The 17,845-nt window shown below is 45.5% G+C and overlaps 1 protein-coding gene across 1 annotated transcript in view; it reads right to left on the minus strand.

Annotated features, from left to right (window-relative positions):
- LOC126469871 (CD82 antigen) overlaps positions 1-17,845 on the minus strand; it is a 93,759-nt gene that overhangs the window by 12,034 nt on the left and 63,880 nt on the right. Inside the window, exon 4 of the mRNA XM_050097188.1 lies at positions 17,618-17,830. Within this exon, the coding sequence (XP_049953145.1) occupies positions 17,618-17,830 (213 nt within the window). The remainder of the gene's footprint in view (positions 1-17,617; positions 17,831-17,845) is intronic.

Here is a 17,845-nt window from a genome sequence, read left to right on the forward strand (position 1 = left end):
CACTTCCCGAGCTCCAGACAGAGGGACCAATCGACAACTGGACTGGGAAGGTAACAGATCAGGTAATCACCCCTCCCTGGGCCTGGCCTTTACCAGATGTACATGCAAACCCTTGCTGTCAAGTAGGGTGCTGGGAGCATTACACAGTGACCCTTTACATGTCAAACACGAGCCGGCCTTCAAGCACACACAGGGAGGAAGACAGACAAAAAGGGAGGCCTCAAATGGTGAAGCAGAGGAAAAACAGCAGAAGTCAGAACAAGAAAGGAGAGAGTGACAAAAATGATACTTTCATGTTTTGGTTAACCGATTTTACATAAGACCTGGTCCCCATGGGAGGGGAAAGAGTAGTAGGACGACAGACATGCAGCACAGAAAAGGAAGGAGTATTGCAAGGTGTAATGATACAAGTATCATTACAACATAAACAATATCTACAATATCTTTATTAGCAGAATTACTAAATTTCAATCATGTTGCAGTCTGCTGTCACAAACAGGCACTGTATGAGCCACACCTAATGTAGATGCTCATGGCATCTTGCAGTTGCAATGACGCAATCTGGTTGTAAAAACGGGTGGGTTATGAATCACCATTAACATGCTGCCACCTAGTGGTGGAAATGGCAAACAACCTAAGTACACATTTAATAAATTAATTATGAAATATATTATGTTCTGTTTATTTTGTTAAAACAATTAGTGTGTTAAAATGACTGTAAAATTATGTATTGTTTATTATAAACAGTCACGGTTTTAGAAATAAGTAATAATTGTTAAAGGAATTCCTGCATATTAATCTGAGCAGTGGTACGTCACCCTTTTTGAGAAGAGAGAGTTCTCGAACAAAAATTGCCTAAGTAGTCAGTAGTAGTGTGAGCACAGTGCACGTGTATGGTGTTTGCGAGCTAAAAATTGAGCAATGGTAAAATTAGCCTTGAATGACTGCTGAATGATGCTGCTATTTTGTAAAAAGTGCAGCTAAATTGTATGTTACGGACTAAGAGGTTTGCTCTAACTTATTGTGGAGTAAAAAGCCAGTTGTGTCATGAATAATGGGATAGTAAGCAGCCATTTCACATTTCAGTAGCAACTGTTAAAGAGGCTTGGTTATAGCTCATCATCACATGAAACGCAACAATCCTATTTGGTCTGTGTTGCAACATGCAACAGTCTTATTTTACCTGTGCTACACCGTAAAGTGGACTTTGAGTAGGGAAGCCATATTAGCAAAAGGTGTAAGAGCTACAACGTAACTGGAACTGCAAGTTCAGCAATAACATACTGGTTATTTATAAATCAAATGGTTATCTCGTATGTTTGTTTGTGTGTTTAAAAATTAGCATCCTTATAGCTCCAGTGGTTTAAACCAAAGATTTTTATAGAGATAAAAGCTGGTATTTATTTGAATACAAAATCTTTTTCTGACTTTCACTGAGATTTCATATAGAAATCATAAACCAGCCAAATTTTGTAATGGGTGCTGTGTGTCACTGTAGCTGTCTAGAAGAAGGGACCACAACGTAAAGTGAAACTTCTACTTCTTTTCTTTGGAGAAGTGTGTTGGCATGTGTACTTCGCAAATTGAAACCAGTGTCATGTGATGATGTCTGAGCTCTTGTTAATTAAAGTCAGAAATAAATTATGTAATTTTTCATTACATATTGCTAAGTGACAAACTTTTTCATACCGTATCTGAAATATTTTTAAAATATCAACATTAAATATTTTAGCATCACAGTAGATACACATCTTCAATGCTTATCAGATTATTCATTAAAAGTCAATTATGTTAATTTTGATGAAATGTGCTGTGGTATTTAAAATAATTACCTTTGTGTGAATACAGATGCATTAATATTAGGCATTCCTGTGAATTTAAGTGCTAAATGTTTAATTAACATCCTGTACAATCGTCACCTCTAAGGCAGTTAATGTTAAAATTACTTTGTTTCCTCTGTGATCATTTGCTGTTAACATCTGTTTATTATCATTTAAACTAAATCGTGTGGTACATTGCAAACACTCAGACAGAAAGAGTGATCAGCCATTACACAGCTGATCATCTACAGAATGTGACTGTCTCCTGTAATTTAACAGTCCAATTGCCACACATGGTTAACAAAGCAATTGTTATACCCTAATTAGAATAAGATAATTTGAACAGAACAAGGGCATCGCAAAGGGCAGGAGGCCTGTGTGTGCCAAGCACATACTCACAAACTAGTTACTAGTCCCCTGGGGGGAATGCACTCTGTGATTAGTGTAAAATGAAAACGAAGCACTCTTGAATGCTAAGAAACAAAAATCTGAACCTTTTGTGCACTTTCTGACAAATTTCCATTTTAAATACTTAATAAGCATTGCTTACTGCACACCATATACTCACACTTAGAGATATACTCAAAATAAACTACAATTTCTCTTATTTCAAGACTCAAAATCCATGTCAACTTACCATCAGAGTTTTTATGAATAACTGCCACACGTATGGTGCCAGTTTTAAGTAATTGATGCATCCTGATTCACAGATAAATTAGCTGTATAAGAAAACAGTATATCTTTCAGTGCTAATATTTTCTTCCCCTCTCAGATTACATGGCTAGAACCTAATACCAGTGGAGTATTATCAGTATTTTTCACAAAAAACAAAACTGCATGCATGTAAACTAACCCACTACTGATTTTTTTTTTTAACAAACCGAAGTTCAAATAGAAGGTGGATCAGTAAGTATAATTTTTCACTGTTTAATGAAGAACAAAATCACAGAGATTAGGTGTGATTCACCTGCAATGTTTTGGGACTGAGTAACAAGTGTCAGCATGCCTTGCTATGCAGTAGTTTATGTGGGTCACTACCGTGATGCCACACAGCTGTTGGCAGGCCTTGTATTCTCTGACATATCTAAGCAGCCCATGGAATAATCTCCAATGGCTTAACTACAAAAAGTGTTATTGCCAAATGCAACACCCCCTCTCAAAGTGTTTCAAGTCTTCAGTTTCTGTCAATCCCTATCCTTTAGGAACTCGAGAAATTTCTATGGTACAGAACCCCTGAACTACCTCCGTTACCTCCCTGAATTACTCCTACTATGCAGTACCAATTTCCTACATTCCATCTCCCAAATAGAAGTCCCTGCTGGCTGTCCAACAACTGAAAGAGCATTTCAAACACCACCTCAAGAAGTCATCCAATCTATTGTCTTCCTAGTTCTCCTGCTCTCTGATGAAAACCACTATTCAACAAGACAATGCTACTCTCACAGGCACTCCCTCACCTTCACATCAGTCTCTTATAAGGCCCAGACTGTCTTGCCACATTCCCTCAAACTCACCCGTCAACATCTTGCAAGATGCAGAACCCAAACAAACCTGCACCATGACTGCTAACATAACCACTAAGTACCTTAACTTGTAAAGCTTCAGTCCATTCCAAAGCCATCACCTTCAGTCCTATGCCCAAATTCAATCATGCAGTACTTGAGAAGGATCTACTCTCCTTCGCCAATTCCCTACAGTAAAAACACTTTTCTCCCACTAAAAACCAACCAAAAACAAACAATGAACAAAACCTCTCTCAAACTATGCCTTCATGTAACTGTGGCACTCCTCCATTCCCAGTCCAACCACTGCCCGATTACTTCCCACGATTTCCTTTCCTCTGACACAACCTCGCTTTCCTTTTCTAGCTTTATTCCAAAACACACAAACCCAGCAACAGCAGAAAGAGTACTGATCCACAATCTTAAAACAGACCCTACAAATAACCTATATCGTCTTGTGGTTAGTGTTGTGGGCTATTAACAAAGAGGTCCCAAGTTCAATTTTGAAAAGGATCCTCGAGTTGTGCCATAGGGTAGTTGGGTTTCAGGTTCCGCTGAATGGATCAGGAGTCCACTACAAGCAGGAGGCAGCTACATGGGTAGCAGGGGCCCTGTGGCATGGACTGGGCAGTTTTTACGTTAGAGGGGCTCGGGGAAATACAAGAAGGGCTTCAGTCACAAAGGGTACAGGTCAAACATAGGAAAAACAGATACAGAACCATTGGTATAACATTTTTAAATTGTTGTTGCTGTGTTGGCAAAGTACCAGAGCTCCAAGCACTAACAGAAAGCACAGATACTCAAATTATTATAGGCACTAAAATCTGCTTAAAGACGGAGAAGTTCAGCTGAAATTTTTGCAAAGAACCTAACAGCGTTCCGAAAGGATAGGCTAAACATAGTTACGGTGGCATGTTCATTGCTGTTAGGCGTAGGTTATTTTGTAGCGAAATTGAAGTAGACAGTTTCTGTCAGTTAGCATGGGCAGAGATCATTTTTGGCAACCGGAATAAAATAATAATTGGACACTTTTACTGATCTCCCAACTCAGGTGATATAATTGCTCTAAGGTTCAAAGAAAACTTGAGTTTAATTTCAAGTACATACATGATTCATACAATTATAGTTGGTGGTGATTTTAATTTACCCTCGATATGTTCACGAAATTACATTTTTAAACACAGGGTACACATAAGACATAATCCAGAATAGTGCTAAATACATTCTCTGAAAATTATTTAGAGCAATTAGTTTAAGATCCCGCGCAAATAGTAAATGGTTGTGAAAACACATTTGATCTCTTAGCAACAAATAATCCTAACTTAATAATGAGCATCAAAATGGATACAGGGATTAGTGAAGAGAGGGTTGTCATAGCAAGACTGAATATTGTAATTCCCAAAATCCTCCAAAAATAAATGAAAAATATACCTATTCAATACAGCAGATGAAAAAACTCACTTGATGCATTCCTGAGAGACAATCTGCACTCCTTTCAAATTAACAAAGTAAGTGAAGACCAGATTTGGTTTTAATTCAAAGAAACAGTGTTGACAGCAATTGAGAGATTTATACCAAACAGACTAGCAAACAATAGAGCTGATCCCCCTTGGTACACAAAATGGGTCAGAACTCTGTTGCAGATACAATGGAAAAAGTATGCCCAATTTAAATGAACACAAAGTCTCCAAGACTGGCGACCTTTTACAGAAGATTGAAATTTAGCGCGGACATCAATGTGAGAAGCTTATAAAGGTTTCCACAGCAAAACTATGTTGAAACCTGGCAGAAAATCCACAGATATACTGGTCGTATGTAAAGTATGCTAGCGGCAAGACACAGTCAATGCCTTCTCTGCTCAATGGTAATAGGAATACTATCGACGACAGTGTTGAGAAAGCAAATTTACTAAACATAGCCTCTCAAAATTCCTTCACCAACGAAGATTAAGCAAATATTCCAGAATTCGAACCAAGAACAACTGCCAACATAACTTAGAAGTAGATACCCTCTGAGTAGTGAAGCAACTTAAATCACTTAATAAAAGCAAGCATTCAGGCCCAGACAGTATACCAGTTGGGTTCCTTTCAGAGTATGTTGATGCAATAGCTCCATACTTAACAATCACATACAACTGCTCACTCAACAAGAGAACTGTAGCCAAATATAGGAAAGTTGCACAGGTTGCACCAATATTCAAGAAAGGTAGTAGGAATAATCCACTAAATTACAGGCCCATATCACTGTCAATATGCAGCAGGATTTTGGAACATATATTGTGTTTGTACATTATGAATTACCTCGAAGAGTATGGCCTATTGAAACACAGTCAATACGGTTTAGAAAACACTGTTCTTGTGAAAGACAACTACCTCTTTACTCACATGAAGTGTTGAGTAGTACTGACAAGGGATTTCAAATTGATTCCGGATTTTTAGATTTCCGAAAAGCTTTTGACACCGTACCACACATGCAGCTTGCAGTGAAATTGAGTGCTTGTGGAATATCGTCTCAGTTATGTCACTGGATTCACACTTTCCTGTCAGAGGGGTCACAGTTCGTAATAACTCATGGAAAGTGACAGAGCAAAATGGAAGTGATTTCTGGCGTTCTCCAAGGTAGTGTTATAGGCCCTCTCCTGTTCCTTATCTATAGGAACAATTTAAGACACAATCTGAGTAACCGTCTTAGGTAGTTTGCAGTTCATGCTATCATCTATTGTCTAGTAAACCTATCAGAAGAGCAAAAATATTCACACTAAGATTCAGGAAAGATATCTGAATGGTGCAAAAATTGGCAATCAACAATAAATAATGAAAAGCATGAGGTCATCCATGTGAGTGCTAAATGCAATCCGTTAAACTTCAATTAGACAATAAATCATGTCTAATCTAAAGGCCTTAAATTAACCGAAGTATCTAGGAATTACAATCACCATCAACTTAAATTGGAAATAACATGCAAAAAATGTTGTGGGGAAGGCAAACCAAAGATCATTTTATTGCCGGAACACTTGGAAATTGTAACAGATCTACTAAAGAGACTGCCTACACTACACTTGTCTGTCCTCTTTTGGTGTGCAGTCTGGGGTCATTACTAGATAGGATTAACGGAGTACACTGATAGGGAGGAGGGGGTGGGGGGGGGGGGGGGCGGCAGCATGTTTTGTATTATCGCGAAATAGGTGACAGAGTGTCACTGACTTTATACAGGATTTAGGATGTACAGCATTAAAACAAAGGCGTTTTTCGCTGTGGCAGAATGTTCGCACGAAATTTCAATCACCAGGTTTCTCCTCCAAATGTGAGAACATTTTGTTAATGTTGGTCTACACAGGGAGAAGCAATCATCATAATAAAATAAGGCAGATCAGAGCTCACATGGAAAGATATGGGTGTTCGTTTGTTCCGCATGCTGTTCACAAGTGAAATTATAGAATTATTGTGAAGGTTGTTCAATGAACCCTCTGCCAGGCACTTGGGTGGGATTTGTAGAATATCCACGTAGATGCAGATGAAGACCTGGAATATGGTCCAGTCATCCTTGTTAGACCAAATGACAGGCTGATTGTTGAAGCAAACTGGACATGCAAAGCACTGAAGTGGAGTCAGATCTGTGAACTAGACCCTAGACCCGCATGACATTCACTTGACCTGTTCACCTGCAGATGAAGGCTCCACCACTGTACTGATGATTCACTGTTGCTACCTCACATGAGATTTCTGCTATTTGACTTCTTCCGCCCTCTAGCTTTGCCGTAGCATTCCTATTCTCTCCCCCCCCCCCCCCCCCCCCCCAAGTGAAACATACCAACAAACCCCCCCACCCCTCTCGCCTCCCAAAAAAAAAAAAAAAAAAAAAACTCCCAACTCAAACCCACATGTTTATCCCAGAACACAACCCCCTCCCCAAAAAAAAAAAAAAAACCCCTCCCTCCTCTCCCAAGCAACTTGCTGCTCACTCATCTTTATTGTTTACCACACAACTTCCTACATGTCTACAACAGCATCCTACTGGCCAATGTTCACACTACTAACACTACCGCTCCCAATGACCTGCTAACTGAAAAACCACTGTCTCCTTCCTATATCCCCACTCCCAAGAGATGAAGCTGTGTGAATCAATCCTCAACATGGCCTTGGGCACTGAAATGGCACCCTTATATGGCAAACTATTTATGGGGCAACTAGATGTATCTTTTCATGCCATCCAACCCCTTCTCTGGTCTCAGGTTCATTGACAATATCTACACAATTTGGACTCTGGTACCATGACACACTTCTCATTTCTCCCATCTATTCCACCTGGTCCTACAACATCCTTCCCAGATGCTGACCTCCACCCTCTACCGTAATACGAAGGTTGGAACTTCCATAGTGACAACTATTTATTTACCGCTCGTACAAAATAGAAACATGTTTCACTTTCAAAGTAGTCACCAGCACTGTGCATAACCTGTTGCCAGCGATATGGATGTTGTAGGATGCTCTTAGCAGTGCCAGTTGTGTTGACAGTTCAAGGGGCACGATCTATTGCCCCATGAATTTGTAGCCGTTCTGAAGCGAATGCCGTGAAGTGTTTCCTTCAGTTTAGAAATAGAGTTGTACTCACGAGGGCTTAAGTCAGGGGAGTGCAGTAGGTGGTATAGCACTTAGCAGCCCAACAGTCAAACAAATCCGTAACAGCTGGCACTGTAAGTGCTTGAGCATTAACCTGCAGAAAGTGTTATCACTTTCCCGGATGAACAGCATCACTCCCCATGAGATGGAATGCCATTCGCAGGGGGGGAGGGGTGGAGGTCAAAGTGGACCAGGAAGATATTTTTTTTTTTTTTTTTTTTGTGGCACACAACTTCAACGGTCATTAGCGCCAGACTATGTTAGGAATGCACCGCGAGTCACAAGTTTAAAACAGCAACGAAACAGAAAACACGATAAAAGACAGACTGACAGGCAAAGGATTAAAAAAACAGCATAATCAAATGTCCTTAGAGAGGGTTGTCAAGTTGATAAAATGAAGAACGCAAGCAGCTGCTCGTGGGTCACCCGCTAAAATGGCATCTAGAGTACATGGCAGGCCAAGATCAAGACGTAGTGTGTTAAAATCCGGACAGGATGTTAAAATGTGGCGGACCGTCAGTAATTGCCCACATGGGCAGAATGGCGCCAGCGCAGCCGTCAGCAGATGGCGATGGCTGAACCGGCAGTGTCCAATTCGTAACCGGGCCAAAACTACCTCCTCCCGCCGAGAAGGGCGTGAGGAGGACGTCCAAGCCGCGGGAAGAGGTTTCAAGGCCCGAAGCTTGTTGTCCGTAAGTGCAGCCCATTCAGCATGCCACAGCGATAAAATGCGCCGACAAATGACCCTGCTACAATCTGACGAAGGGACACAACAAGAAGCTCTCCGAGGCTGGAGGATCGCAGCCTTGGCCGCGGCATCTGCAGCTTCGTTCCCAGGGATACCGACATGGCCAGGAACCCACATAAAGCTAACCGGAGAACCGACGTCCAACAGCTGCTGAAGAGAGCGTTGGATGTGGTGCACGAAAGGGTGAACCGGGTACGGATCACTGAGGCTCTGGATGGCGCTCAGGGAATCGGAGCAGATGACATAAGCAGAATGTCGGTGGCGGCAGATGTAAAGAACAGCCTGGTAGAGGGCAAAGAGCTCAGCTGTGAAGACCAAACAATGGCCACGGAGCCGGTATTCGAAACTTTGTGCCCCGACAATAAAAGAACACCCGACCCCTTCATTGGTCTTAGAGCCATCTGTATAAATGAAGGTCATATTAATGAACTTCAAACGAAGTTCGACAAAACGGGAGTGGTAGACCGAAACGGGGGTAACCTCCTTTGGGAGCGAGCTGAGGTCAAGGTGAACGCAAACCTGAGCCAGGAGCCAAGGTGGCGTGTGGCTCTCGCCCACTCGAAAGGTTGCAGGGAGTGAAAAATTAAGGTGTTGAAGAAGGCGACGACGAAAGCGAACTCCAGGGGGTAGCAGGGCAGAGACATACAACCCGTATTGACGGTCGAGAGAGTCGTCAAAAAAGGAACGATAAGACGGGTGGTCGGGCATTGCCAGTAGCCGACAGGAATACCGGCAAAGCAGTATATCGCACCGGTAGGTGAGTGGCAATTCACCAGCGTCAGCATGAAGACTCAACGGGACTAGTATAAAATGCTCCGATCGCAAGTCGTAAACCCCGATGTTGTATGGAGTTGAGGCGGCGTGCAGAGGAGTATACAAAGCTCCCATAATCCAGCTTGGAGTGGACGATCGACCAATATAAGCGAAGTAGGGCGGTTCGATCCGCTCCCCACGACATACCACTGAGAACACAGAGGACATTTAGAGAACGGGTACAACGGGCAGCCAAATATGACACATGTGGAGACCAGCTAAGTTTCCTGTCAAATGTAAGACCTAAAAATTTTGTTGTCTCCACGAATGGGAGAGCAACGGGACCGAGTCGTAAGGACGGTGGGAGAAACACTTTGTAGCGCCAGAAGTTAATACAGACCGTCTTCTCGGCAGAAAAACGAAGCCATTGGCGACACTCCAGGAGTAAAGATGGTCAAGAGAACGCTGAAGACAGCGGTCCAGGAAACATGTACACTGTGCGCTGCAATAGATGGTAAAATCGTCCACGAAAAGGGAGCCTGATACATCAGCTGGGAGGCAATCCATTTTTGGATTGATCGCTATGGCAAAGAGAGCGACGCTCAAAACTGAGCCCTGTGGCACCCCATTCTCCTGGCGAAAGGTGTCTGATAGGACAGAACCCACACCTGCACCGAACTGTCGATCCATTAAAAAGGAACGAATAAAAAGAGGGAGGGCGACCGCGAAGGCCCCATGTATGCATGGTGCGGAGAACGCCCGCCCTCCAACAGGTGTCGTACGCCTTCTCCAAATCAAAGAACACAGCCGCGGTCGAGCGCTTCCGCAACAAGTTATTCATAATGAAGGTCGACAAGGTAACCAGATGGTCAACAGCAGAGCGGCGCCTACGAAATCCACATTGTACATTGGTAAGTAGGCGTCTAGACTCGAGCAGCCAAACCAAATGAGAGTTAACCATTCGCTCCATCACTTTACAGACACAGCTGGTACGCGAGATGGGTCGATAACTGGAAGGCAAGTGCTTGTCCTTCCCCGGCTTAGGGATCGGGACAACAATAGACTCGCGCCAGCATGCGGGAACATGTCCCTCAATCCAGATGCGATTGTAAGTATGAAGAAGAAAACCTTTACCCGCAGGAGAAAGGTTCTTCAGCATCTGAATATGAATAGAATCAGGCCCTGGAGCGGAGGACCGTGACCGGCCAAGTGCGTTTTCGAGTTCCCGCATGGTGAATGGGGCATTATAACTTTCACGATTCGAGGAGCAGAAGTTAGGTGGCCTAGCCTCCTCTGCCTGTTTGCGGGGGAGGAAGGCAGGGTGGTAATGAGCGGAGCTCGAAACCTCTGCGAAAAAGCGGCCGAAGGCATTGGAGACATCCTCAGGGGCCACAAGGACGTCATTCGCGACCGTCAAGCCAGAAACTGGTGAGTGGACCTTAGTGCCAGATAGCCGGCGCAGGCTACCCCAGACAACAGAAGAAGGAGTAAAACTGTTGAAGGTGCTTGTGAAAGCAGCCCAGCTGGCTTTCTTGCTTTCTTTAATAATACGACGACACTGTGCACGTAATAGTTTATAATTGATACAATTCGCCACTGTAGGGTGGCGTTTAAAGGTGCGTAAAGCACGTCGACGAGCACGTAAAGCATCTCTACATGCTGTGGTCCACCAGGGGACCAGTACGCGACGTGGAGAAGAAGTAGGGTGAGGGATGGAATATTCAGCAGCAGTGAGAATGACTTCCGTGAGGTGTGCGACCTGACGATCGCAGCTTGTGAAGGTTTGATCCTGAAAGGTCGCCCTGGAAGAGAAGAGCCCCCAGTCTGCTTTGGAGATGGTCAAACTAGATGAGCACAGAGAGGGGGTATGCTGCAGGAGATGGATAACACACGGGAAGTGGTCGCTCGAATATGTATCAGAAAGTGCATACCACTCAAACCAGCGTGCAAGTTGGGTAGTACATATAGAGAGGTCTAAATGGGAGTAGGGTGTGAGATGTGACCGAAAGAAAAGTAGGGTCGCCAGTATTGAGGCAGACAAGATGGAGCTGGTTGAAAAGGTCTGCTAACAAGGAGCCCCTTGGGCAGGATGCTGGAGAGCCCCAAAGGGGATGGTGGGCATTGAAGTCTCCAGTGAACAAAAATGGTGCAGGTAGCTGAGCAATAATTTGCATCATGTCTGCCCTGGTAACGGCAGACGACGATGGAGTGTAAACGGTACAAATGGAAAATGTAAAAGTGGGGAGAGTAATTCGGATGGCAACTGCCTGCAGGGCGGTGTGCAACGTGATGGGATCGTAGTAAATATCATCCCGGACCAGCAACATAACCCCTCCATGAGCCGGGATACCTACCACAGAGGGTAGGTCAAAACGCACAGAGGTGTAGTGTGCCAAGGCAATTTGATCGCATGGGCGTAGCTTAGTTTCCTGGAGGGCTATGACGAGCGGATGGTGCAAGCGGAACAGCAACTTCAAGTCCTCTCGGTTGGAGCGAATGCTGCGAATATTCCAGTGAATAAGTGCCATCGTAAGAAGAAAAGGAAGATGAAAGAAGGGGTCACCTCAAAGGCCGCTGAGGGCCTGGCTTCGAGCGAGCACTGCCGCCGCTATCAGTAGGCGGACAGTCATCGTCCATCGGTTCTATAGGTTCATCGGCCATCTTGGTAAGATGGCCGGGAGGGGGAGCTTCCTCCGCCGGTGAACGGCCAGATGTTCGGCTACCAGCGGTGCGGCCAGGCGAAATGGATGACGGCCTGGGGCGGCAACCGCTGGGTGGTGCAGGAGAAGAAATGCGCCGTGGCGGAGAAGGAGAACTGTGCTTCCTATGAGCCTTCTTGGAAGGTCGTTTGGTTGAAGTACCGGTCGATGGCTGGGAGGTCGAGGTACGTAGGAAGTCTGCACGGGACGGTTCCTTCTTGAAGGCCCGTGCATCCGACTTCTGGGTCTTCGTCTTAGCAGAAGCTGATGAAGGGGCTGGTGTCTGTGGGGTGATGGGAGGAAGAGGAGACGTCGACCGCGCGATCTTAGCACTGGCCGAACAGACGACCGTGGTGCTGAAGGTCAGATCGCATGTCTGGGTTGCCACCTCCCTGGTAGTCCAAGGAAAGGCGAGGACAGTACTGTATTTCCCCGCTGGGAGCGGCGTGGGCTTCCTACTAGCCAATAGCTTGCGAGCAGCCGAGGTGGACACTTTCTCTTTGACCCGAATTTCTTGGATACAGTGTTCTTCCTTATAGACGGGACAGTCACGGGAGGATGCTGCATGGTCCCCCTGACAGTTCACACAATGAGGAGACGGAGGTGGACAGTCACCCTCATGGGCATCCCTGCCACAAGTGACATTTAGCCGCATTGGAACAAGACTGTCGAGTGTGATTGAAACGCTGACACTGGTAGCAGTGCGTAGGTGTCGGGACATAGGGGCGAACAGAAATAACCTCGTAGCCCGCTTTGATGCGCGATGGCAGCTTAACACTATCAAAGGTCAAGAAAAGTGTCCGGGTCAGTACAAGGTCATTGTTGACCTTTTTCATGACCCTATGGACAGCCGTCACGCCCTGCTCAGCGAGGAAAGACTGAATCTCCTCGTCAGTCAATCCATCGAGGGATCTAGTATAGACCACACCACGAGATGAATTCAAAGTTCGGTGAGCCTCCACCCGGACAGGGAACATGTACAGGAGTGTGGCTCGAAGCAGTTTCTGTGCCTGAAAGGCGTTCTCAGTTTCGAGTAACAAGGTACCATTACGCAACCTCGTACAAGACTTAACAGTACCGGCTATGGCATCTACGCCCTTCTGGATAATGAAAGGGTTGACCGAGGAAAAATCCTTTCCGTCCTCAGATCGAGAAATGACGAGGAACTGTGGGGTAGGCGGTAGTACTTTTGTCACTGGGGGCTGGTCATGTTTCCGTTTGTGGGCAGAAGTCGAGAGAGAAGAAGAGAAATCCATTGCGGAGGAATCCCCCATGATTGCCAGCATCTCCGATGGCGCGCTCCTTCCTTATGGGGACCCTCTCAGAGGGCACTCCCGCCTTAGGTGAATGTTTACACCTCAGGTCACACCTCCCGAGAAACAGACGGAGGGACCAATCGGCATGGTCAGAAGGTATCAGCTCAGGCAATCACCCCTCCCTGGGCCTGGCCTTTACCAGGGGGTACGTGCGTGCCTTACTTGTCTACCCAGGGCGGGGAATTACACGTTACCCCGTCACCGGCTACGCGTGTGAACGCGTGGGTCAGCCTTCAGACGTGCACAGGGAGGAAGGAAGAAGAGGAAAAGGAAGAGAGAGAGGACAGACTGACTCAAACGCTGAAGCGGAGACCAGAGAAGGCAAGGAGAAGAAGGCAAGGAGAAGAAGGCAAGGGAAAGAAGGCAAGGGAAAGAGTAAGGAAGACAGTGAGATGGAGAAGAACAAAGAAAGGAACCAACCAAAGAAGGAAGAAACGAGAAGTAAAAAACCAAAAGGACCACAAAGATAGATCGTGGGACCGTCCGTCTCCAGACGCAGGTGCTAACTACCCCCCTTGAGGGGGATGGACTCCTTTTAGTTGCCTCTTACGACAGGCAGGAAGACCTCGGGCTTATTCTAACCCCCGGACCCGCAGGGGGGTGGACCAGGAAGAAATGGGAGAGCCCAAAGGGGTCACGAGGACGCAATTTTGTTTTATGAAGGCAGATAACAAGCAGATGCTGTGCTTCCAAGAGCAGCTGTGAGTCCTCTTTGTCGGATTGAAGGCCATGAATGTTCCATTGGAGGACAATCATGACAAGGAAAGTGGAGGATGGGAAAAATGAAGGGGTGTCACCTCAGCGGCTGCCGAGAGCCAGTCTTCGAAGACTCACTATTACAGGGCGCAGAGGCTGGAGGATCCTGCTCCACAAGATCAACAGAGGCTTCAGCATTCTCCTTCTGTGAGTCTGCAGAGTCCAAGGCAGAAAAAGGGTTCACTGCATGCACTGGTAACACGAAGGTCGGCTAGGTTGAGGGTATATCATATGGAGACACCGTTTAAGAGGAGCTCCGACTCAGCGAAGGAAAAGATCATTTGCCTTTGTTTTATTTCTTGGAGGCTTTCTGGTTGCCAAAGGAAGACTCAGATGTTTGTTGGCTGGAAGGATGCAAGAAGTCTTCACGGGAGTATTCCTTCTGTCCTTTCCGGCATGCTGGTTATGTAGCAAGTGACTGCCCTGTGAGGCAAATGTTTGATGGCCTGTTGCACAGGTAGAGTAAGAGACAGCGGCACTACGATGACACTGGGTCATTTTACAACTGCAGTGGTGAATTTGATGTTGCATGTCTGCATGGCCATGTCCTTCATGGAATTAGACGTAGCAAGAATAGTGCTGTTAGTGCCGGATGGTAGAACACCAAGTTTCCAACTAGCCAACAATTTGTGAGCCACCAGTTAAGGAAGGCACTTTTTCCTTCATCTGGATATCCGGGACAGCCCACTCATCAAGCTACATGGAAAATCTTGGGAGGAGGCAGCACGATCACCATTGCAATTGATACAGCAGGGAGGAGGAGGCGGACAATTGCCCACATGATCATCCCTACCACAGGTTACACATTTTGGTGGCTGTCGACAGGACATTCAAGTGTAGCAGCACAGAGTTCAGACTGTATGGTTTGACTGTGATAACTTCATAGCATGCTTTGATCTTTGACGGAAGCACCACTCTGTCCGACATAAGAAACAGAGTGCATGTGGGCACTAAGGATGCCTCTACCTTTTTCATCAACTGATGGACTGCAACAACACCCTGATCAGAGAAGTACGTTTGGATTTCTGCATCGGCCAGACCATCTAGCAGCCTAGTATAAATAACACCACAGGAAGAATTCAGCATTTGATAGACCTCAACATGAACAGGATAGCCATGGAGGAGCGAAGCAGCAAGCAGTTGTGCTCGAGAATCAGAAGTTGTCTCCAGGCGCAAAGTACCATTGCATAAATGTGAGTAGGATTTCACGGGGCCAGCAATTGAGGCTGCTAGCTGGTCTGACCGATGCAGAAATCCAAACATACCTCTCTGATCAGGGTGTCGTTGCATTCCATCAGTTGATGAAAAAGGTAGATGCATCCTTAGTGCCAACATGCACTCCGTCTGTTATGTTGGACAGAGTGGTGCTTCCGTCAAAGTTGATGAAAAGGCAGATGCATCCTTAGTGCATCTGTAATTGTCCATGGCAAATATTTCGCATTTTCCTTTCGTACTTTGCTGCTGAGGGTGTATAAAATGCCTCAAAAGTAATCAAGGAAATTGTGAGATGCTTCCATAAATTATTGGGAGAAATTATAATCTACATTGATTACGTACATAGCTGGTAAGTCCCTTAACCATAATATAATCTGGGATTAACATTTATACAATGCAGATTTCTGAGCTAAGCTTGGCCTGAGCTAAGCTTGGCCTGAGCTAAGCTTGGCCTGAGCTAAGCTTGGCCTGAGCTAAGCTTGGCCTGAGCTAAGCTTGGCCTGAGCTAAGCTTGGCCTGAGCTAAGCTTGGCCTGAGCTAAGCTTGGCCTGAGCTAAGCTTGGCCTGAGCTAAGCTTGGCCTGAGCTAAGCTTGGCCTGAGCTAAGCTTGGCCTGAGCTAAGCTTGGCCTGAGCTAAGCTTGGCCTGAGCTAAGCTTGGCCTGAGCTAAGCTTGGCCTGAGCTAAGCTTGGCCTGAGCTAAGCTTGGCCTGAGCTAAGCTTGGCCTGAGCTAAGCTTGGCCTGAGCTACGCTTGGCCTGAGCTACGCTTGGCCTGAGCTACGCTTGGCCTGAGCTACGCTTGGCCTGAGCTACGCTTGGCCTGAGCTACGCTTGGCCTGAGCTACGCTTGGCCTGAGCTACGCTTGGCCTGAGCTACGCTTGGCCTGAGCTACGCTTGGCCTGAGCTACGCTTGGCCTGAGCTACGCTTGGCCTGAGCTAAGCTTGGCCTGAGCTAAGCTTGGCCTGAGCTAAGCTTGGCCTGAGCTACGCTTGGCCTGAGCTACGCTTGGCCTGAGCTACGCTTGGCCTGAGCTAAGCTTGGCCTGAGCTAAGCTTGGCCTGAGCTAAGCTTGGCCTGAGCTAAGCTTGGCCTGAGCTAAGCTTGGCCTGAGCTAAGCTTGGCCTGAGCTAAGCTTGGCCTGAGCTAAGCTTGGCCTGAGCTAAGCTTGGCCTGAGCTAAGCTTGATCTGAGGTCATTTTCTGTGTTACTCTAAAGATTTGCTTTACACACTTGGCCCTTAGTATCATGACAGGCACAACCTACCTCTAGCCTATAAGAAGCAAGGTCAACTCCTCTACAGTGTTATTTGGAAAAAAAACAGGTATCCAACCAAATGACGAGCCTCCATCAGTGCATGCCACTGAGCAAAATATGTCCTGCTTAAATGGCTGCTGCACAATCTCTGGATCAATCCTCTCCCTCTACATCAACTTCTGTAAGCTGCATACATGTGATCTGTCTCTACAACAGATTCTTTGAACCCTTAATCTCACTGGCCTCAAGCTCTGCTAGCTTCTATCCAATACCCACCTTCAACTCCACTCCCTCCACTCATCGTCCCCTCAATGTATACCACACATTCAATTTCCCCTACCTGCAACCAGGACCATTTTGCTGGTGCCAGATCCTCATTCTGTTCTCTTGTTGCTCCTCTGTTCCATAACCCTTACTGTTACTTCTCTTTATCCGTTCCTCATCTTTCTTTTTGTTCGAACATGCTCCACCCACTCAATGCCTTACCCAGGTCAAAATATATATAGACACACAATGGAAAATCCAGGATGGAATGTAGCAATATTATGGGAAGGATAGCTGCTAATCACCATATAGAGTCGCAGATAGGCACAACAAAACGGCTGTCACATGATCAGGTTTTGGCCAACAAGGCCTTTGCCAAAAATAGACAACAGATACACACATAGCTGCCAGAGGCTGTGGTCAAGTGTGTGTGTGTGTGTGTGTGTGTGTGTGTGTGTGTGTGTGTGTGTGTGTGTTGCTCAATGTATTACTGTATTGTCAATGGTTACTTTGACTCTTTTCATTACTTGTTACTGTATATGTACAACTGTACCAGCAAAGTAAAATTGCTCTGAAGGCAAAAACGTTCAATATGAATCATACAAAAATACGTTCAATACTACGCAGAAGCTACGTGGTGATTTTTCTCTGATGTACATTGTATATTACCTCAGAATAAATTTGTCTGTTTATAGCAGCAGTTAATATCACTGTGCGCCCTTCTTCACATTCCTTTTTCGTAATTCCATCAATGCAGCAGCTAGCAGGAATGTTGTAAACATTTACAGCCTTCTTAATTGTCACTTCCACTATATTTTTGTCACGCATATTGAATTTACTATTAGCCCAATCACCTGGACCAGATGCCCCGCAGCATTTCAACTGTGGACAGAAATA

The sequence above is a fragment of the Schistocerca serialis genome, chromosome 3 (genome assembly GCF_023864345.2).
Source record: "Schistocerca serialis cubense isolate TAMUIC-IGC-003099 chromosome 3, iqSchSeri2.2, whole genome shotgun sequence".
Classification (NCBI taxonomy): Eukaryota; Metazoa; Arthropoda; class Insecta; order Orthoptera; family Acrididae; genus Schistocerca; species Schistocerca serialis.